The 24,293-nt window shown below is 39.3% G+C and overlaps 1 protein-coding gene across 8 annotated transcripts in view; it reads left to right on the forward strand.

Annotated features, from left to right (window-relative positions):
• Positions 1 to 24,293, forward strand: part of ctnna2 (catenin alpha 2) — a 701,347-nt gene that overhangs the window by 481,840 nt on the left and 195,214 nt on the right. For 6 of the 8 annotated variants that reach the window (XM_062981834.1, XM_062981832.1, XM_062981833.1 and 3 more), the window contains one exon: positions 22,750 to 22,830. In XM_062981834.1, the coding sequence (XP_062837904.1) occupies positions 22,750 to 22,830 (81 nt within the window). Of the gene's footprint in view, positions 1 to 19,303; positions 19,406 to 19,461; positions 19,481 to 22,749; positions 22,831 to 24,293 lie in introns of those variants that run through there. The other 2 variants (XM_016994143.2, XM_016994144.2) reach the window with 2 other exon arrangements.

The raw sequence follows: 24,293 nt of genomic DNA on the forward strand, positions 1-24,293 counted from the left end.
TATAAGTCAATGGCCTATATGGGAGCCAAAATTGTAGATTTTGATATGACCCATGGATAAATCACGGGTCATTTGATGGAGAGGGGACATTTCCAGCACTGATCCACAAAGTCATTTCCACACCCAGACATGTAAAACTTCCAAAAGTGCTGCTGCGGCAGAGAGATTAGAAGAGGCCAGTGCTTATTTTGACCTGGGTTGGACTAAGTTCTTGTCTTTTGCCACTCTTCTTGGAGAAAGGGATGGTTCCTTTCTTTACAGTTAAGATACAATATTCACACTCACCTGTGTATAATTCGACATGTATTTTTTAGACTTATATGCAAGTAGTTACACATACAGCCCTATTTGTTCAGTATACCTACAACTGCTTACCTATTTATTCCATCCATTTCATATGAGAAAGGAAAAGGTTAGGGTGCCAAAAGTAGCATTTTCTTATGGGTGGGGAGACACTAGTTTGCAACCTGCTTTTAGGATATGGGCACAATTTACCACAGCCATTCCACATCTTGTACATCTGCAGTACATCTCTCCATGTTCTTCCCATTGATGGTGATATGCTCTTGCTTGACAGATACAAGAGGCAAAAGAGATGAGAATAGGAGATGGTGCATTAATTCTTTCAAGGGTCCCCAGTGAAATGACGGAGTCCTGGCTGGTCATCAGAACAAATCAACTGCACCGTTCTGCTGGAAGGCAGAGGAAAACAAATCCCAGGGAAAGCAAGCAAACCAGTCAGTTCAGCACAGGACATCATGCTGAAATATGTATCTTGGCATGTCCCTGCCAAGTTTTGTTACTATAATTGAAAATCAAGGTAGAACCCCAAACGCCTGCTACACTTGGACGAGGGGGAATAGAGAAGCGAAAGCAAATGGCAACCAGCCTCGGGCCTAATAAACCCTACTCAGAATAAGAGTAATAATAACATGGGAAGATGCCTCTCCAGTTTGGTTGGAGTCATATAGATTTGCAACAAAGCAGAATGTTGTCATTCTGATAATCGTCCTCAAATTCTTGTTCAAATGAAAGAACCAGAAAGCAAGTTCTGGAAATAAAATACAGGGAGGAATTGAAGCCATCAAGTGATTACGGGTGGCCAGATGAGGGACTTTGAAAGATGTGGACTGAATGTAGCAAGGGAAAGATTTAATTAATTTGTAAAATAAATGTTGCATCTGCACTCTGGTGCATTCCCCATGTATAGCACTGTAGAACATATGGAACCTGCAAAAGGTGATGTTGCACAGATTGGAAAATATGTCCACAGACAAATAAGTGGAGGAAATGTAGGACTTTCTGTATTCCTTGCTGTATTCAGGGCAATGCTTGATCAGACATTTTATATTAAATAAATACTAGAGGGATAGTGATATAAGTCTTGCAGTAAACAAGAAGGTATAGAAGAGGTCTACTCCATGAGGAGTGGTTTGGGGAGCTGGGAATGTTTATCTTCAGGAAGAAAAGTTTAAGAGGAGATAGGATACCTGTGTTCAAATATTTGAATGGATGTCATATTGATAACGGAGCCAGTTTGTATTCTGATGCTCCAGGGAGAAGGGAATAGAGCACTGGATTCAAATTCCAGGAAAAAGAGATTTCAACTAAACATTATGAAGAACTTCCTGATGGTAAGAGTGGAATAGGATGCCTTGGAGTTTTGTGGAATCTTCTGGAGGTTTTCACCCAAAGGCTGGATGTCCCTTGTGGTCTCTTCCATCTCTATATTTCTATGGTTCCAAAAGCACAGAAGTTTTTAATGTGTTTTTTCTTTATCAGCTTCACTCCAGCTGATTCAAGGAAGCATATGGTTCTTCCTTCCTCTCTATCTTATCACCATAACCATTTCGCCATGATGGTTAGACTGAAAAATAGTGACAGTCCAAGGACATCATGGTGACTATGATTTTGAATCTGGGTCTCCTCACCCCTAGTTTGACGTGCTAACCATTGTTTTTCTTCATAGAAAACTATCAGATTCACATTCACCCTCTGCAAGAACTCTTGAATAGATGTCATTCAGATATACTTATTATTCATGTACCTTCATTTTAATATATTATTCCTAAATCATATTAATTTATTTCATTAATTTTATTTATATTTCTTTATATGACTCTTAGGATTTACTACACCAATTGAAACAGAGATGGGAAACATAGCACCTCCAGGTCTAGTTGGACTACTTCTTCCATCAGCATTTAGCATAGCCAATGGCAGGATCATGGGAATTGAACAGTATGCATTTTGCATCACTTTCCCATTACAAGCCCCAGTGTTTTATAAAACTAAGCAAAATGCCTATGTTATATTTTCTGTAGGAAAGACAGACACAAAGAACTGGCTTGGTTTCTTTGTGTCCCTTTATTATTTTTCATACACCCCTGTCCTCCATGATCCAGTTACCTCCCCAGCCAATTTCCTGAATCATATATATCTATATCTATATCATAATATCTTTATCTCTATAGTGTTTATTGTGACACATTTGGGGTGGGGGGATGAACTTTTGACAAGTTGCATTTGACAAGTTTGCTAATCTGACATCAGGTGTCACTGTTTTAGATATCTTGATATTTTTCCACTCATCTACGTATAAATAAACATAGTGTGGGTTTGCTTCCAGAAATAATAACAGGTCTTTCTATCCAGCTTGGTTTCAGTTATCTCCAGAATAACCAGGTTCTTGTTTAATACCAACCACTCACATTGCCATATTTTGGTTTGAGGATTCATGCTTTAGAGCAGGGGTCCCCAAACTAAGGCCCGGGGGCCGGATGCGGTCCTCCAAGGTCATTTACCTGGTCCCTGTCCTAAACTTTAGACTTGGGGTTGACCTAAGTCTACCTGGTCTTAGGAGTTCTCTTTGCTTACTTATAGCCTTATGAGATTGTCTAGATGGTCTTTGAAGGACTCTTTGCTTAGCTACAGCCTTATGAGGCCATCTAGATGGCTTTTGGAGGTCCCTTTCCTTACCTATGGTCCTATAAGATGGTCTAGATGGCCTTTGAGGGTCCCTTTCCTTACCTATGGTTTTATGAGATTGTCTAGATGGCCTTTGGAAGCCCCTTTCCTTACCTATGTTCTTATGAGACCATCTCGATGGTCTTTGGAGGCTTCTTTGCTTACCTATAGTCTTATGAGATTGTCTAGATCAGGGGTCCCCAAACTAAGGCCCTCCAAGGTCATTGACCTGGCCTTTGTCCTAAACTTTAGACTTAGCTTTGACCTAAGTCTGAAATGACTTGAAGGCACACAACAACAATCCTATTTTTGGACTATTTCATCATAGACCGGCCCCCAACAGTCTGAGGGACCGTGAATCGGCCCTCCACTTAAAAAGTTTGAGGACCCCTGCTTTAGAGCATCTATCCATTCTGCTCAAGCATCTTTGCCATGGGTTGTTTCTTTACCTCTCTTTAAGATTGATATTCATTTTTAAGATCTTCAACAAGTAGCTTTAAATGTGTTAAAACTCGAAGAGAGGATTATAGGGTCAGAGATATTTTTTCCTATGAATTGTGGCTCAATAATCTGTATCTGAATCCACATAGAAGCTTTATTCCAGCCTCTGCCCGCAGTATCCTGGGCCAGTTTTACAGTGTTGAAGTCACCCTCACCCGTTTTCATCCACAGTCAGATTTGTCTTGGAGGTCGCAAAGGACCTAATCACATTGGGATATGATCCATTTATATCAGTATGCAGGCTGAGTTTTATTTTAGGACTGGATGCATACTGTATTCATACAGGATGCATACTGACCCTATCACACCCGATTCTTATGTTTTGAAAACACTGTGCTTTGACTCATCACGCCATGGAAGGCTGTCTCCTTCCAATCCATTCAAATGCATCCATCACTTCTCTCCCCACTTCCCCCTGTAGTATTGCACAGTGGCGTAGCTTAGAAGTCTTGAACTATCATTCTCATTCTATTTTAGTTGACAGAATGCACATGGATTTTATGATCACACGTTAACACAGTGCCTCAGAACCATACTAAATCAACCACAATTAGAATCCCATGTGCAATTACTCCATTTGTGCAACATTTTACAGACTTCATCAAATGGATTACTGACAGAATGGGACAAATGTCATGTGATAGGACCATTTCGAATTACATTCAAAGAATTTCATAAATGGAGTACAGTAGAGTCTCACTTATCCAACGTAAACGGGCCAGGAGAACGTTGGATAAATGAAAATGTTGGATAATAAGCAGGGATTAAGGAAAAGCCTATTAAACATCAAATTATGTTATATTTTACAAAGTAAGCATCAAAGCATCATGTTTTACAACAAAATAGACAGAAAAAGCAGTTCAGTACACAATAACGTTATGTAGTAATTACTGTATTTATGAATTTAGCACCAAAACATCGCAATGTATTGAAAACATTGACTTCAAAAACATTGACTACTAAAAATTGACTACTGATAAAGATAGAATTGCATAAAATTAACTTAGAGTAACAAGTTAAATCTGCTTAGAGAAACAGCTGTGGATCCGGGTGGGAGGCAAACTGCACTGGATAATCCAGAACGTTGGATAAGCGAAGGTTGGATAAGTGAGACTCTACTGTATATCCCAATGTGATAAGGTCCAAAGTCTCCCCTACCTGAAGTCACCTCAGTACTAAAGGGCATTGCTGGTATGGTCACATGTTCACTGTATTTCATTATTTTAGATCACCTGAGCAGATTGGCTGCGGGTTTTTAGTATTTTCCAATAAATCTTTCAAACAATAGCCTTTCTTCTTTTCCTATCAATATTCCAACTGACCTGGATTCCAATCAGATGCCTCTTCTGTCACATCCCCTTCCCTTTCTCACTTGAGTGTGGGAACTTCCAATGCTGTGCCTAATTCTCCATCATGGGATGGAGGATAGGTGATGTGTGTGGGTCAACTGTGCAAGGCTATGGGAAATAGACTTTGACAACTCTCTTCTCGTCCCCTGCTCTGATTTTTCTATCTGCTCCACCTTTCCTACCCATCAGATAAAGACAGGTAGATTGGGAGAGCACTTCTGGCTAGGTGACCTTATCCCTGCAATGTGGAGGAATGAATATATATAATAACATTTAATAACATTAAAATATTTAGTAAAGGATAACACACACACACCAGAGAGTTACAATTGGAAGTAGGCAAAGCTTACCATGGTAAGTATGTTATCAGCATTTTCTTCTTACTTTGGTATATGTGTGTATGTGGAGAAATGTGTACTCCAATAGCAGAAGGTTCACAAGACATCTGAAACGGAAGCGACCCTTCAGCTATTTGAATATGTGAAGGTCCCAATTATAAATACACTGAAATAAACAAAGAAAATGTAGATGCCAAGGTACATCCCTTTGGAAACTTTCCCGCCATGAACTTTGGCCACCTCCTATTCATACATACACTGAATATTTCAGAAGACCCTCAGTTATTTGGATATGCATTGAACATGGAAAACGAATGGTGAGACTGTGCTTATTGGACCCAAGTAATTGCCCACCAGCCTGTCCCATCCTCCAAACCCCCAACTTACCCATTGCCCCATAGTCCCAATTCAATGTACAGGACATACGTTTTAAAATCCCTAGTTTTTCCTACAATGTCAGAGAAAATGCGAGTTTTTCAATCGCCTAAAAACCTTCAGGCATTTAAAAGAAGTCCTTTCACTTTGAACATGCAGAGATTTTGTGTGTTCTAATACCTGTAGAACTAAGGTAAAAACAAATTATTTTTCAGGTACATATTCAGCCTCTCTCTCTGTCTGTCAAATGACAGCTAAAGCAATGCCAAAAATTACCCTCTAAAATAAATACACAGGCTTTAATTAGTGCACCAATGAAAACGCTATTCATTATTAGTGGCACTTGCTATATTTCTTTCCTCCTGGGCACTGCTTTTAATTAAGGTTTTTGATGGGGAATGTCATAAGTCAGTAGGTCTCTTCTGCCATAATGTGTCCCAAATGGACCCTCTACACTGGCTGTGCACTAATGCCCTGTAATTGTGTTTCACTTTCCCTAATTAAACTGACAAGCAACTTGAATTGATATCACTTAGAACATTGATCTGAGGAGGCGGCAGGAATAGATGGCACTGTTTCTCTCGCTTGTGTGCTCTGTGCAGTGACTGTTGCAGAGATACCTGGAATTGTGAAGATCTAAGAACCAGTCACCCATTGAATCTTGTTACTCCAAGGCTCCTTTTATATATATTTTGTTTCAGAACCTGTGCATGTTAATGGTAGAGGCCTAGGGGAAAATTCGTAGAGTGGAGGAGCAGAGTGAATGCTCAGTAGGCTACATTATTTACACTAATGAGGATCTCATCGTCTTCTTAGTCAGCCAGCCATTAATTCAAAGTGATAGGCGGAAGTTGCACTGCGTGTGCAATTAATCGCCATGCGCCTTGTTTGTAGCACAGGTGAGGCTTCACCTGGAGGGTAGCCAACTGAACAAGGCAAACTGCCGGGGGCACAAGTTGCTCATTGCAACAAATTAGAAAAATACATTTGGGGTTGTGTAGCACATGAATGTTCTCTTTGTGTATGTATATTTAAAACACACACATACAATTACACACATGAATAAAATGGCTGCTTAATGAATATCTAAACCCCAAAGATTAACCAAGTAGCAGAATTATGCAAACAACTCTCTGTAATGACAGTATAGTGATACCTTGACTTAAAAGTTTGAATTGTTCTATGATTGAGCTCTTAACTAGAATCACTCTTATCTCAAAGTGAATTTTCCCATTGAAATACTCTTAATCTATTCCACCACACCTAATGTTTTAGGTAAGAAATTTTCCTTTATAAATAACAAACAATGTATAAATGCGTATTCACATGGAACAATAAAAAAGAAACATCAGCTTTAAATTGGTAGAAGTACAAAGTTGTGGCAAAGAAGCACAAAGTGTAGAGGCAGAAGCATAATTTTCTTCAAACTATATTCATTCCAGTCTTCCCTCCCTCGCTCTCTCTGTTGATGAATCCAAGCATACTAGGAATAAAAACCACACAAAATCAACTAACACAAAGTTCCTCAAAGCAGACAAGAGCAAAGCCTTTGTATGGTGCTTTGGTTAGACCTCACCTGGAATACTGTGTCCAGTTCTGGGCACCACAGTTCAAAAGAGATATTGACAAGAAAAGGGCTACGAAAATGATCAAAGGTTGAAAGACCATGACCTAAGAGGAGCATCTTAAAGAACTGGGTCTGTTTAGCTTGCAGAATAAAAGGTTGAGAGCAGACATGATAGCCATGTATAAATGTGTGAAAGAGTGTCATAAGGAAGAGGAAGCAGTTCTGTTTTCTTCTGCCCTTGAAACTGGGACTTGGCACAATCGGTTCAAATGACAGGAAAAGAGATTCCACCTGAACATTAGGAAGAACTTCTTGACCATATGAGCTGCTCAACTGTAGAACTTTCTGCCTTGGAGTGTGGTCGAAGCTCCTTCCTTGGAAACTTTTAAGCAAAGGCTGGATGGCCATCTGTCAGGGATACTTTGATTGTCCTTTTCCTGGATGGCAGGGGGTTGGACTAGATGGCTCATGTGGTCTCTTCCAACTCTATTATTCTATGATTCTATGAAAGTGTACAGCAATCTCCCAAAGTGGACAAGAGCACGAGACACAAAGGCAGCTCCCTAGAAACCCTAAAACCCTGTACTTTTTTGCTAGCAGAGACATCATCCTTCACAAACTACTAGATGTACACTGGCACAAAAACGTACTCACCAAGGATAGACCACTAGGTGTGTCCAAGGCTCAACAACAGCACCTTCAAATGAATGTCTTTTTTTTTCTTTTTCCTTTTGCTTTAAACCAACATTGCTCCACTTTGGAGAATTTTCTGAAAACCTATTTTTCACAGGCTCATATATAGCAGATTATGGGTTATGTAGAATGGGTATGTGCTTACCTCACATTACCTCTGTGTGGGTATCATTTGAGACCCGGAAGCAAAGTCCTGTAATGAAAATTAAAGGCATACTGATTGCAATCTGCAGCTGGCAAGCAGTGGGTCCATAAATTAGAAGTTTGTTGTGGGCTCTTTGGTAGATAGTAATTAAGAAATTAGCTGTTTTGATGAAATGTTTGCTGCCATCTAAGTAAAAACATCTGTTGGCTTTGTTTTAAAGGCCAGTTATTTAATTTTTAAAAGAAAATTTTAAATGGACAGTTTACTAAAAAAGAACAGTATGTTTTTCTCATCTTTTTTAACCCTCACCTTAAGATTGTCACTGGTTTAAAGAATATCACTAAGGTCACTGGTTCTCTGAATTTGCCATATGCACAAACTTGTTCTAACCTATTCTGGCTCTTGTACAGTTTTCTTAGCCAATTTTCTGTTTCTTAATGGATTCTCCTACTTCAGATCAGCATGGAAAGCTGCACTGGGAGTCAACATGCTGCATTTTTCAGCATTGGACTACAACTAGATGAAGAACCGGGTGATATTTTTGCATTCTGAAGCTGGAATGTACCAAACTTTGTTTCATGAACAAAATGATGATGATAACAACAATAACAACAACAACAACCACCACTTCATTTTTGTACCCCGCTTCCATCTCCCCGAAGGGACTTGGGGCGGTTAACATGGGGCCAAGCCCAAGCAATTACACTAAAACAAAATAAAATACATACAAGACACACGACAACATCGAGTAAAAATGCTTATACAATAACATGGTGAGACAAAACATAATAACTATAACATAATAAAACAAAGTATAAAAACAGTACAAAAGTTTAAACAAGGGCGAGCTGGGCCAAAGTGTGAGGAGTGAAAATTGCAAGGAGTGGGTGAGGTAGATAGATAAAGTGCTGCATTTAGTGGGAAACTCAGGTGGGATAAATAGTGAGGTTATTTTCAACTGAGGGATGAGATAAAGTGCATCAGAAAACAATTAAAACAATTAAAAATATTGTATGAAATTATTTTCAGGCTACGTGTATACCCTGCATATGGAATATAAATGCATTTTGTGTTTAAGCCTGGGTCCCATTTCCAAGATACCTCATGTATATACAGATGCAGGTATTCTAAAATATGAAGAAAAAAAACTCAAATCCAAAATATTTCTGATCTTAGGTGTTTTAGATAAGGGATGCTTTATCTGTATCAAATCTCTCGACATCAGAAGAAGGCATTGGCAAACCACCTTGGAAGAAATCTAGCCAAGAACACTTCAGGTTAGGGTTGCCATATGTCAGAGGCAATGAAAAATCAGCAACAAAATGAAATAACAGAGTTGTGCTATTCTGAGTCAAACTCATGTTCCATATAGCCCAGAAAACCAGAGAAAAAGAGAGTGTCAGTGTAGTGTAATGGTTTCAGATTAAGGGCTCATCCAAACAGGCCTTTAACCCAAAACTTGTCTCGGTTTTACCAGAAAAATTAATTAGATACCTGGTATCTTTGATAATATCTGGGTCTTTCCAGGTATGGATTGGGCTCGGGAACTGTGTCATGTGATCCCCAGGCCCAATCCACGCTGCCATTTTGGATTTTTCAGGCTCCATGAGCCCAGAAAACCAAGAGGGTACTTATCCCCTTCCAAAAAATCAGCAAAATAAACCCTTAAAAATTAAAATTAAAACAACTTACCCAACCACCATTAAGTTCCTGCTGGAGTCCTTCTGGTGCGTCGAAGTGATACACCAGGAGATAAGGCTTTTTTGGATGTAATTTTAAGGGTTTCTTTTGGGGGGCTTCTGGGTGTCTGTGTGCCCTCTGGAAGTTACTTGAGGGCATCTAGACCCCACCCCTGAAAAGCACGGGTTTTGGGGGGAAGATATGGGGAATTAAACCTGTGCCAAAGTGGGTTTCTTAAACCCACTTTGGTGTGTGTTTATGCAAAGTCTGGAAGTGCCCTTATTTTTTTACTCTGGAGACCAGAGTTCAAATTCCCACTCATTCATGGAAATCCCCTGGTGACTTTAGGTAACTCACAATCTCTCCAGCCTCAGAGGAAGGTAAAGGAAAACAGTGTCTGAACAAATCTTCCCAAGAAATCCTCATGATAAGTTTGCCCTAGGACTGCCATAGGTCAGAAATAACTTAAGGACATGCAATGCAACAAAATGATCAAAAGCAATTCAACACAGTAAAAGGAAAGAAGAGATTTTTAAAAACTGAAAGAAAATAAAGCAATAAAAATAACAGTAGAAATAAATATAAACTTAAAAAACAGAAGAGGCATGGGAATGCATGAAATGCTTGTATAAACTATATCAGTCATCTTTTCATGCCAATAATTTAAAAGTAACCGTCCTTGTTTTAAAAATCTGTTATCCTATATTTTAACTTAAGTCAATCAACGTGCCCTATATTTTCTGTTGTCTCTTCACATTATCTCATATTTTATTAAGGGTCATCTTGTAGTCATCCTCCTGCTGATTTCTCTCTCTTTTTGGCAAGTGTAAACTGTTACCATACTTGGTGATATTTCTTATTGCATCCCTAATATGGAATCCTATTTTCAGATGTCTCATCTATCTATCAGAACATGTATGTTCCAAATCTGTCTTCTTCCCGTGATGCCATTATGATTACAGTATCTATCTATCTGTCTGTTTATCTATCTATATCTGCACATATGTGTTAGTGTTAAAGCAATTGGTGGGAAGATAAGTCTAATACCTCCTGACAGAATTTCTTTCCTAACATGAAAAGTATACTTGCATTAAACTAGAGGCACCTGTTTTCTTCAGCTGTAATAAAGTGGGTGTATTTCCCTTTCCTTTTAACCTTTAATGATGAATCATTTCCTTAACTAAAGTGATCACTTATAGCTTTTTAAAATGTGAATCATTCCAAGAGTCTCATACAATTTTTAATGTAATTTTGACTGTGGTTGAAAAGATAATTTAAATTTCTATTATTTTGCACTCAAACATGATGATTGATGGGTGCTTAGCAAACCATTTGATCTGCTTTGTGATTTCACTCCAGTTTTAGGAAATCCAGAGTTAAAGTGGATACATTATTATTGGGAGTGAATGGAATGCTGAAATTTGTTCTTTCCCCCCATTTTTACTCTGGAAACATAAACCAAGTTGCTTGCGTTGGAGTTATGTGAATCTACACTTGTGTAGTTAAGTGTTGGTTACATTTCACCTCCCTTCTGTCAAATTTTGGCATTGGCCAACCTTATTGCATATCTACAAATGTGTTTGCTGTTTCCAAAGTCTCAGTGTTTCAGAGGTGATATTGAAGGCACTGATGGGTAGCTCTTAACTGTTGTTGGATCAACTTTGACTAATGATAACTTCATGAATGAAAGGCTTTTAAAGTTACTCTATTATCAACAGCTCTGCTCTGGTCTTGACAACATGGGGCCATGGTTTCCGTAAATGAATCTATCCACCTGTAAAGTGAACTTTCTCTTTTTTTCCTGCTGCCATCAACTTTACCATCATTGTCTTTTCTAATGAGTCATGTCTTCCCATAATATGTCCAAAATTCTCAGCTTAGTCATCTTGGCTGCTAGGGATAATTCATGCTTTATTTGCTCTCAGAACCATTTACTTGTCTATTTGCATAACTCTCCCCCAGTACCACATTTCAAGTGAATTGACTGTCTTCCTATCAACTTGCTTCACTGCCCAGCTTTCATGTCTATACATAGAAATCAGAAGTATGAATCCTTGGGCAATCTTGACTTTGACATTCAGTGGTATGAGTAGCTATCCAAAGTACCCTTACTATTTTTGGTAGTACAATAGAGTCTCACTTATCCAACATAAACGGGCCAGCAGAATGTTGGATAAGCGAATATGTTGGATAATAAGGAGGGATTAAGGAAAAGCCTATTAAACATCAAATTAGGTTATGCTTTTACAAATTAAGCACCAAAACATCATGTTATGCAACAAATTTGACAGAAAAAGTAGTTCAATACACAGTAATGCTATGTAGTAATTACTGTATTTATGAATTTAGCACCAAAATATCATGATGTATTGAAAACATTGACTACAAAAATGCGTTGGATAATCCAGAATGTTGGATAAGCGAGTGTTGGATAAGTGAGACTCTACTGTAGTTGTAAACAATTTAGCATTGGAATTAATGAATTATCCTACTCTAATCATGAAGAAAAGTAGGTGTTTTGGATCTTGTGATCTAAATACTTTAATTCTCAATACTGCGAAATGTGACCCAGAGACAGTATAGTGAAATGGTTTGTGTGTTGGACTATGTGAAGGTTCCCTTTGCCCAGGCTGGCAACAAATATCCAACTGCTGGGAATCATACCACTCACTTTGCCCCAATTTCCCCAATTATTGTATTTCTGGATTGGGTTACTGAGCCACAGAGTGGCCCATTAAATGAGGATTTATGGCTGCACTTTTCTGTGGGTTCTTTAGTTTTGATATGTATAGCCTTACTCCTGGTCAGGCTTGGTAGAAAGCCAAAGAAAAATATATAACAACAAAAATAACAACAATTGTATGAAATGCAGTTGAAAAATATAATAACCTCCAATAGCATATTCTTTATCCTTTCCTTAACCATAGGTAGTTCTCATTCCTTTCTCAAATCTCAATCCCTATCTACTTCAGGTCCAATCTCTGCGTCTATCAGCTCAAAGTTCTGCTTGTGTCAATTGTGCCCTGTCAGTGCCAGTTCAAACCCTATCTGTCTCTCACAAAGGCAAGCCTGTGCCTTTTGATATCTGTTTCTTCACAGTCTCCCACAGCTATCCTTACACCCTGCCTGAAACATGCCTGCCCTCATGCCAAGACTGCTTTGCATCTCTTTAATGGACTAAGACCTCAGGAGACCAGAGTTTGAATCCACACTCGGATACAGAAACTACTCGAGACTTTGGTCCAGTCACACCCTCCCAACCTCAGAGGAGGACAATGGGAAGCACCCTTTGAAGAAATCGTGTCAAGAAAACCCCATGATACAGTTGTGTTAGGGCAGTCAAATACTTGAAGGCTCACAGTAACAGAGAAAGTAGCAACAAGCAAGAAATGGCTTTGCACTTCTCCAAGAGAACTCCACTTTGGGCAAAGAATAATCTAGGAAATATGAAGCAGTTCCTTGCATCTCCTTTCATTCTTTTTAAAAAGATTTAATTTAACTTAACTAATAACTTCATTACGAAATTAAATTAATGCTAAAATTCCAACTTAAATTGATTTGTTAATAAATGCATTTTTCTAAGTGCCCATTTAAGTTTAGAAAATATAATTGTTAAGATAATGGATTTTAACTAGTTACTGTAGTTCCAATCTCTTAACTCTCTGGGAAAGTTTGCTCCATGCCTATTGCTTGGGGCATCTCACCCCTAGAGTAAATATGAGATCAATTTATCCTATAACCTCACTCTGGTTCTGTTTAGGATCATGTATTGGTAGTTTCAGACTATAATTTGTCTCTGAGGTTGGCAGAATGTACCTTAGACAACCACATTTGAAATCTGTTTGCTAGAACATGCGGTCCCCATCTGCCTTATCCATTTGAGATGAAAAATGGAATAACATACAATACAAACCCCATATCCACTGGAGAAATGCTCCTAAGCCTCTCATGGATACTTGGAACAAACCCAATATTTGTACTCAGGCTCGAAGCATACCATAAAATACTACTGGAGGACCTAGAAAAGTTCACAAACACGTTTTTTGAAACATGGGTAAATTAAACAATGAATCAAGGTGGGGGTGATCAGTATTTTTTGCTGTTGCTGGAAATCTAAAATTGCTGCTTCTCTCTGTAGTACCTGCCAACTGATTTTATTTCCTCTTAACTGGTATTTCTGTTGGCCATTCCTAAGATACTGGGAGGCAAGCTTTAAATACAGTAGAGTCTCACTTATTCAACATAAATGGGCCAGCAGAACGTTGGATAAGTGAATATGTTGGATAATAAGGAGACATTAACGAAAAGCCTATTAAACATCAAATTAGGTTATGATTTTACAAATTAAGCACCAAAACATCTTGTTAGACAACAAATTTGACAGAAAAAGTAGTTCAATACGCAGTAATGCTATGTAGTAATTACTGTATTTACGAATTTAGCACCAAAATATCACGATATATTGAAAACATTGACTACAAAAATGCGTTGGATAATCCAGAACGTTGGATAAGCGAGTGTTGGATAAGTGAGACTCTACTGTACTGAGAATCCATTAATATTAAAGACCCCCTGCACTACTCTTGATGTAGACCTTGATACAAGGGCATTAGTGAAATCTACCTTTAACTTAAAAGGATTGTTGGGAAAGAATATGAGAATATGTTCTCGAAGGCTTTCATGGCCGGGATCACAGGGTTGTTGTATGTCTTTCGGGCTGTGTGGCCATGTTCCAGAAGTATTCTCTCCTGACGTTTCGCCCACATCTATGGCAGGCATCCTCAGAGGTTGTGAGGTATGGATAAATTAAGTAAGGAAAGGAAAGAATATATATCTGTGTATAGTCCAAGGTGTGGCAAGAGTTCTTTGTCACTGGGAGCCAGCATTAATGTTTCAGTTAATCACCCTAATTGGCATTGGAAATGTTTTGTCCCTTGCCTGGGGGCATCCTTTGTTCAGTCAAGTCCTTATTGTGTTGGTTCCCATCTACTGTTTTGATTTTGGAGTTTTGTAATACTGGTAGCCAGATTTTGTTCATTTTCATGGTTTCTTCCTTTCTGTTGAAGTTGTCCACATGCTTGTGGATTTCAATGGCTTCTCTGTGTAGTCTGACATGATAGTTAGAATGGTCCAGCATTTTTGTGTTCTCAAATAGTATTCTGTATCCAGGCTGGTTCATCAAATGCTCTGCTATGGCTGATTTCTCTGGTTGAATTAGTCTGCAGTGCCTTTCATGTTCTTTGACTCTTGTTTGGGCGCTGCGTTTGGTGGTCCCTATGTAGACTTGTCCACAGCTGCATGGTATCCGGTAGACTCCTGCAGAGGAGAGAGGATACCTCTTGTCCTTCGCTGACTGTAGCATTTGTTAGATTTTCTTTGTGGGTCTGCAGATAGTTTGTAGGTTGTGCCCCAAAATATGAGAATATATGTTAATGGATAAACTAATAATAGGAGGGACAAAAGTGTTGAGAACTTTTTAGAAAAATGGAAGTTGGCCATGGCATATCTGAATAGAGAGTCAGTAACCTAGAGGAGCTCCATTAGGAATTTAGGATTATTATGAACAAGGATAGTGCTTAAGTGTCAGAAGTCATGGTGAAGGGTGCACTGGTGTGGGGAAGAGGTTTTATTTTGTGTGGGATAAGGGTTTTGGGTGCATGTATGGTCTGTTGATGGAGCCTCCGGTGGCTCAGTGTGTTAAAGCGCTGAACTGCTGAACTTGCAGACCGAAAGGTCCCAGGTTCAAATCTGGGGCACAGAGTGAGCGCCCACTGTTAGCTCCAGCTTCTGCCAACCTAGCAGTTCGAAAACATGCAAATGTGAGTAGATCAATAGGTACCACTCCGGCGGGAATGTAATAGCACTCCATGCAGTCATGCCGGCCACATGACCTTGGAGGTGTCTACGGACAATGCCAGCTCTTCGGCTTAGAAATGAAGAAGAGCACCAACCTCCAGAGTTGGTCACGACTGGACTTAACGTCAGGGGAAACCTTTACCTTTACCTATGGTCTGTTATGTGTAATACATTGTGTGTTCCTGTTTGAATGTTACGGTGAACTCTTTTTTTTCATTATTATTATTTAAAAAATTAGTAGACAGCTTAGACTGAAAATAGTGGATAACATGTAGAAACAGCAAGACTACATTTTTTAAAGTTACATTACTGATAATAATATGCACTCAATGTCAGAATTAATTGGTTGATAGCCTAATGTAGATATGCATGTATACATCAAAATTATTGTTACCTGCTATGATTTGTTGTTCCATTATATACCATAACTATAATAAACTGTTTATCCCCAAAAAGGAAAAAAGAAATCCTGTATGAAGTGTGAATCATCTTCCTTAAAGATAATTTGGAGAAGGGCAAAAGTGTGTGTGTGTGTGTGTGTGTGTGTGTGTGTGTGTGTGTGTGTGTGTGTGTGGAATGTCCATTAAGGTGCTGTATCTGTTGGATCAATAGGCAATCTGTCCAGCTGTCTCTTGCAGAATGAATTACTAGGTAAATGGCACCAGAAATGTTTTCTTTTTCTTTTTTGGAGAGATGATATGTAATGATATGTTAGTACGTGAAGCTTCTAGCATGGTTTTAGCCTCCACTTCTGAGTCTACCACAAAAGATCCTTGGAAGAAACATTTTAGTGTTGGGAAACAATGGACATTTCTGACACCTTTTTGCTGAGCTGTTCGAAAAAAAGAGTGTAAACTGTGAACCACAGCATAAAGCTTTCTATTTCTGGCTGGTTTCTTCTGTTTGTTTTCTTGTTCTTATTTTGTACAAGAGATACAAGGGGGCCGTGTTTCTTTTAAACTCTTGTATTCTGTTTCTTCCTTAAGTTTGTCTTTACTTCAGAAATGATTCCACTCTGTGCCGGCACATTTTCAACACATCATAATAGGAAAGGCAAATGTATCTTTCCTCCCAGTTAAGTGTGAACAACAGTTCACTAACTTATTTATGTATTTATTTATTTATTTGCAGTATTTATATTCCGCCGTTCTCACCCCGAAGGGGACTCAGGGCGGATCACATTATACACCCATAGGGCAAACATTCAAACCCCATAAACACATCAAACAGAGACAGAGACAGACAGATGCAGAGGCAATTTAACCTTCTCCTGAGAGGATGTTCAATTCTGGCCACAGGGGGGAGCAGCTGCTTCATCATCCACTCTGACCACACTTCCTCATTCCAATGTCGTAAATTAGTTAAATTAGTTAAATTTGCCTCCCTACTTTTATAAGTGGTACTTTATTTCCTACTTGATAGATGCAACTATCTTTCAGGTTGCTAGGTCAGCAATGAGCAGGGACTATTTTTTGTTTTTAATTGACGGGTGCTCACCCTACCACGGGCTGGCCTCAAACTCATGACCACATGGTCAGAGTGATTTATTGCAGCTGGCTGCTCAACAGCCTGCGCCACAGCCCGGCCCCATTCTAAGTGCATAGTCTGCACTTCCATTCTAAGTGCATAGTCTGTACTGCTGAACATATCTGGACAGAGGTCCTGGGAAGAACGTATATAGCAACTCCACCAACATCAAGATTTGATAATTGAATTGTGTTTTAAATGTGTTCAGATGGAAGCAATGGCCCTGATTTGCAAGATCTGAGCAAGATTATTAGTGATTGTTGTTCGTGAAGGTCTTTCATTCGTAGGGTCAATACATGTCAAATGGCAGCAAATGACAAGTGAGAGAGGAGGCAGCAGAGGTAGCAAGATCACACCAATCTTTTACACAATCCTTTGTTAAATCCCACAGCCACTACCTGACGGCAATTTCATCTGAAAGGTGTTGCCCAGGTCTGCTGTCCACGATACAGAAAAAGCCCTGGGAAAGCTTCACTCGGATTGTGAGAAGTTAACAGAGCATACTGACCATATAATGCAATTCCAAACTGCAGTATAAGACAGTGTAGATGGGGCCTCAGTGCTGCCAAATTATGGAAAGACCACTAGAAAGATACCAGGAGGAGAAGCAGAATGAAGAACCAGAAAATGAGAAAGGGAAAGAGAGAGATAAATAAAGACAAAAGAAAATAAAAATGTGCCAACCAAGCATGATCACAAATATCACCATCATCAAGTCATTTAGCATATGAGAGAGAAAAAAGGTACATCTTTGCTGTAGAATGAATGTTGTTTGGTAGCAGTTTAACTGCCATGGCTCAATGCTATGGAATTGTGAGATTTGTAGTTTTACAAGACCTTTAGCCATCTCTGCAACAAAATGTGAGTGTCTCACCAAACTATCGCATTGTTTCATGGCAATAGTGTCAAGCTGCTGTAATTCTATCGTGTAGCTGCAGAGTGAGAGAGAGATTGGTGGTAGGACAGTCGTAATTTCAAAGTGCTATTTCGGTCTTTTATCTGAGATGCTTATGAGACCTGCTGCCACAGGGTAACCAGTGGTTACTTTCTTGTACTCTTGGAAGTTTAAATTGTGCATAAATGTTGTACCTTCAGAGGAAATAGCAAGCTCTAGAGGGGGCAAGGGTCATTCATGCCAATGCTTTGTCTGTTAGTACAAAGGGCCGGGCTGTGGCGCAGCTGGCTAGTAACCAGCTGCAATAAATCACTACCGACCAAGAGGTCATGAGTTCGAAGCCCGGGTCGGGTTAAGCCCCTGACCATTAAATAGCCCGGCTTGCTGTTGACCAATGCAGCCCCGAAAGACAGTTGCATCTGTCAAGTAGGGAAATTTAGGTACACTTTATGCGGGAGGCTAATTTAACTAATTTACAACACCATAAAACTGCCAGCAAAACACGAGGAAAGGAATGAGGAAGTACAGCCACTAGTGGACAGTGAAGCAACAGCTCCCCCTGTGGCCGGAATTGTGAAGCTGGAAAAATGTTAAATGCCTCTGTGTCTGTCTCTACTGTATGTTGTTTGTCTGTTGGCATTGAATGTTTGCCATATATGTGTTCATTGTAATCCGCCCTGAGTCCCCTTTGGGGTGAGAAGGGCAGAATATAAATACTGTAAATAAATAAATAAATAAATAAATGTCAACATTTGGCTCGCTTTCTGATGGTGTGATCTCAAGTGCTTTTCAGCAAATGGTCAGCACCCCTGGCTCTGCATCTTTCAGTGGTCTTCCATATATAGGAGGTCCCCAAGTTACAAACATCTGACTTACAATTGAAAAAGGTGTCTCCACTGAAGCTTTCTTAAGTTGAATTTGTTTGTAACTCAGAACAGGTATCCTTTTGAAGTGTAATTCCATATATAAACTTTGGGTAGCATAGAGAAGGGTTAATACCCCTGTGGTGTTGCATTTGCTGTTGTCATGTATCATGTTCCACAGTTGATGGTGGTTGGTGGTGTCAGGCCTATCAGGTGGTTATGGAAGGGGTCAATGTAAGTCTTAGTTCTAAAGCAGTGGTTCTTGACTTGGGGTCCGCAGATGTTTTTGGCCTTCAACTCCCAGAAATCCTAACAGCTGGTGAACTGGCTGGGATTTCTGGGAGTTGTAGGCCAAAAACATCTGGGGACTCCAGGTTGACAACCACTGTTCTAAAGGGCTGAGTAATCTGTAAGTAAGAGTTACATGTGAAAGCAATTAAGGGTGGAGGCATGAAAGAGATAGGTTGCAGCTGGGTTTTACTGGATATAAGGAGCTAGCCTGGAAACTGATATTTTGGAGAAAAGTATTTGTCCTACTTTGGCTGTTGCTGGGTTTTCCCTGAAGTTTGTGGATTTTCGGTATCCTGACCTGTCTCCTGAACTCTTGGAACCCTTGAACCTTGAATCTCAGGACTGGCTATTGACTATGGTATAGACTCTTGATCCTTGGACTTTAATCATTGAACTCTCGGCGTTTGAATACTGACTGGACCTTTTGACTAAGGTGTTTTCTCTAACCTGCATTAGTGTTTTCTATCAGTCTTTGTTTTATATTCTGTGGCTGATTGCTATCTTTATGTTTTACATTTGGACTATGAAAACAGCCAGACAATAAGTGCTGCTTTAATTAAACAGTTCGGCACTGGGTGTTTGTTTTGGTTCACCTCTGCCTGTGTACTGGCAAAGCCCTGGCATTGTGAAAGCTGCCTGTGCCCCTGTTCAAAAGATTTCACCTCACTTTCTGTCCCTGTGAGAATTGGAATTTGTAAAAAAAAAATGGCTTGTTGTGGAAAATAAGAATTGGTGAGAAAGCTTCAGTGGAGACACCTTTTCCCCATGATAATAATTCAATCAGGAATGAATTTCCCTTTCTTGGGATAGGTTTCTCTCACTTCCTATTGTCTGTCCCTGTTCCAACTTACAGACAAATTTAAATTAAGAACAAACCTACAAAACCTATCTTGTTCATAACTTGGGAACAGTGTGTGTGTGTATGTATATATATACAGTAGAGTCTCACTTATCCAACATAAACGGGCCGGCAGAATGTTGGATAAGCGAATATGTTGGATAATAAGGAGGCATTAAGGAAATGCCTATTAAACATCAAATTAGGTTATGATTTTACAAATTAAGCACCAAAACATCAGGCTATACAACAAATTTGGCAGAAAAAGTAGTATGCTATGTAGTAATTACTGTATTTATGAATTTAGCACCAAAATATCATGATGTATTGAAAACATTGACTACAAAAATGTGTTGGATAATCCAGAACGTTGGATAAGCGAGTGTTGGATAAGTGAGACTCTACTGTATATATACGCATACACACCCACATACACACATATACTGGCGTGTCCTCTTTGGGTTTGGTTCTGAATATTCAGCATTACTGGGGGGGAAAACTTGGTTTCTTTCAAATAATAAGAAGCACTGTGACTCAATATTAAAATTCCAGAGTGATATATCAAAAACTTGATAAGGAATAAACTAATCTTTACAGTAACAACTTTTTTTCCAGAAGGGAAGATAGCCCGTGCCCTGGAGTCACTTGGAACTTTTTAATACTTTTTTTTTTTTTTTGCTTAAAGTTAGTCTTTCCTGTGTGTTATTTTAAAAAATTGTACCATAAACTATAAAACATCTTCCCTTCTAACATCTGCTTTTTTAACAAAACATAGAAAATCTGCATTGAGGATCTTTTGCTTTGAAAGGGGAAAAAGTGCTTTAAGTGGAAGTCTTTATCCTTCAACTAATGTCTGCCAATGTGAGCCTTTTTACCGTTGTAAGGAGCATTTTCCTTCTGTCCTCAAGCTGTTTTGCTGCTTATTATCATGTTTAACATCCCTGCTGCCTGGCAGGATGGAGATTAGAAGCTCTTAATATTCGTTTATAGTGAGAAGTATTGCCAGATTTATATTTCTTTCCTTTTTTTTTCTTTTTCTCTCAGCAAAGGCTACAGTACAGGGATATAATGCATTAGCACGAAAGTTTGGTGTGATCTACCTTAAGCTCCTCTCTTCATCCTTTCATGATTTGTTTTAAAACAATCTGCTGGTCTCAGCAGTTATCCCCTTAATAACAGCTGAAAAACTTACTATGGAAAAAAGACTCTGCATCAATGTTGAGAAGGAACCAAACTATTTAATGATATTACCTCCCTCTCTCTCTCTATTTATTTATGGCATTTTGATCCCACCCTCAGCTGCAAAGGCTCTCAAGAGTGCTTAAATATAGGCCATTCTCTTGCAGGAGCAAATGAAAGCTGCGCAAGGTGATATAGTAAGATGTTGTATGCCTTCCAGTGAACTGCTGTTTATGGTGGCACTATCTTGGGGGATTTGTGGCAAAATTTATTCAGAGCTACTTTATTATGGATTTTCTCTGAAGTTGAGAGAATGTTTCATGCACGTTTCCACAATAGGTTTCCATAGCTTAGTTTGGGGCTTGAACCCCGATGTCATACTCTCACCCTATTGCACAATACTGGCAAAGTATCCAAAAAGAAATAAGAGACAAGCAATAGGAGATTGTTGGTGGTAATATCTGGGTCTAGGGACAGGCCATCTCCTTGTGATATTAAAAATATTCTGTTTTCAAGTGATTCTTGTTTGGTCTCAGGTTGTACGACCTTTGCTTGCCATCCCTTTGTTGTAGTAGGTATATTCCCTTTCTGTAAGGTAAAGGTAAAGGTTTTCCCCTGACATTAAGTCTAGTTGTTTCTGACTCTGTGGGCTGGTGCTCATCTCCATTTCTAAGCCAAATTGGCAGCATTGTCCATAGACACCTCCAGGATCATGTAGCCGGCATGACTGCATGGAGTGCCGTTACCTTCCCACTGGAGCGGTACCTATTGATCTACTCACATTTGCATGACCTTGGAGGTGTCTATGGACAATGCTGGCTCTTCGGCTTAGAAATGGAGATAAGCACCAACCCCCAGAGTCGGTCACAACTGAACTTAACGTCAGGGGAAAACCTTTACCTTATACCTTTTACCTACAATTCAAAGCGCTGGCTCTAGCCTATAAAGCCCTAAACAGTTCCAACCCAGCTTACTTGTCTGAACGTATCTGCCTCTATGATCCTCCTTGGAGGTTAAGATCGTCAAGGGACGCCCTGTTCTTGATCCCAGCACCTTTCCAAGCACGATTGGTGGGACAGGGCCTTCTCAGTGGTGGCCTCCAATTTGTGGAACTTCCTCCCTAATAAAATCAGGTCAGCCCCCCCCCCTCCTGTCCTTTAGAAAAAAAACTCAAAACATGGTTGTGGGACTAAACATTTGAACAGAAGATGCGACAATAATAACGAGAATTATAGTTGGAACAGGATGGGTCTCACATTAGAAGTAAGACAGGACATTTTTTTAAAAAATCAACATTCCTCATTGTTGGCTATGCTGCCCAGTACTTGTAATCTAAAGAACTCTAAAGAGCCACGTGATCCCCTCTCCTGCATTCAATAGTGTCTGCATATGATACTAATGAAAACCATGGTTTATTTTCCCCTCCTCTCTTTGTTGCAATCTGGGACACCATATGTACTGATGTGCTTTATGTGCTCTGAAAGTATGACTTTTTTCATTTCAGTCCAGAGTAAAGGTCAACCTTGATAAAGCCATAAGTAATCAATTAATCAATAGATCTTGGTGTAGAAGCTTTGTCTAAGATTGTGCCTGGAGCTGTAAATGGAGCAATGTTGTACTTATTTGATGTTTGTACAGGTTTTTCTTCTTAATTAATTGTTATTTCTGTGTTATGTTTTAAACAGACTGGAAGGAAAGAAAAAGGAGACCCTCTGAATATAGCAATTGACAAGATGACCAAGAAAACAAGAGATCTACGAAGACAGGTATGAGATGCCTGCTGTTTTTAAAGGCGCTTTTGGTGATGCATTGTCAACTGCAGAGCTAGTATCAATCTGGAGGAAAATGTGTTACATTCTGCATGTGAAAGCAAAGGGTACTGTAATTAGTACTAAGGTATCAGACAGAAGTAACCCGTTTGTGATCCTTTAGATATATTGTGCTCCTTAAAAAATTTAATATGCTCTTCTTCAGAGGCAAAACTTTCTACATGGGTCATAGAACTATGGCAATGTGCAAGAAGACTCACATTTGGTTAGCAAATTGCGTACAAGAGGAGCTGTTGCCATAGATCTTAAGGAAAGTGTCAGAGTGAGAAAGGAGAAGGAGAAATCTTACTCCCTTTCCTTTAACACTGATGGCTGATGATTGCCACTGCCAACAAGGCAATGAAAGAGTCTGTCAAGAAATTGAAGGTTTGGGGAAAAGATTAATGGACCATTGGATTGATAATGGTAAGAACATGATAGGGTAAGTAAGATTGAGAGAGAGGGAGAGGAATTTTAGTTTAATGGAAATGGAGTTAGATCAAGTTCAGATTATTTCAGATATATGCCAAGCTATTTTGAAATTTGATTTATATATTTTCTTGAAGGAAATACCTTTCCTATTCCCTTATAATCTCTCTCTCTCTCTGAGGCCTCTTCCACAGCAGGTATATAAAATCCACGTTGAACTGGATTATATGGCAGTGTGGATTCAAATAACCCAGTTTAAAGCAGATATTGTAGATTATCTGACTTGATATTTATTTATTTATCTTTTTACTTACTTCCTTTCCATTTCATCTTTCTCACTCAAAGGGACTCAAGGCAGTTTACAAATCTGGCAAAAATTCAATGCCGATAAAAACCAACAATAACACTAAAACATAAAATGGTTCAAAACGATTAACATTAAGCAGTAATACACATAAAGCAGTATTCAAAATTTAAAAGCATATAAAGTGCATAGTTCCATTCATCCAAAAACCTTGTTCATAATCCTTAATTCAGTCCATGTTGAAGCCATAGAAACTTACTCTTTAAATGCTTGTCTGCAGAGCCAGGTCTTCAGCTTTTTTCTAAAACCCAGAAGTGATGGTGCGTGCCTGATGTTGCTCTTTTTCATATCAGGAGCGACTTGAGAAACTACAAGTTGCTTCAGGTGTGATAGAATTGGCCGTCTGCAAGGACGTAGCCCAGGGGATGCCCTGATGTTTTGATGTTTTTACCATCCTTGTGGGAGGCTTTTCTCATGTATCCTCATGGAGCTGGAGCTGATAGAGGGAGCTCATTCACGTTCTCCCCGGATTAGATTCGAACCTGGCAGCATTCAGGTCAGCAACCCAACCTTCAAGTCACAAGGCTTTAACCCTCTACATCACCGGGGGCATTGCTGGGGAGGGAGTTCCACAGCCGAGGAGCCACCACTGAGAAGGTCCTGTCTCTCGTCTTCACCAATCGTGTTT

This window comes from Anolis carolinensis, chromosome 5, assembly GCF_035594765.1.
Source record: "Anolis carolinensis isolate JA03-04 chromosome 5, rAnoCar3.1.pri, whole genome shotgun sequence".
Taxonomy (NCBI): Eukaryota; Metazoa; Chordata; class Lepidosauria; order Squamata; family Dactyloidae; genus Anolis; species Anolis carolinensis.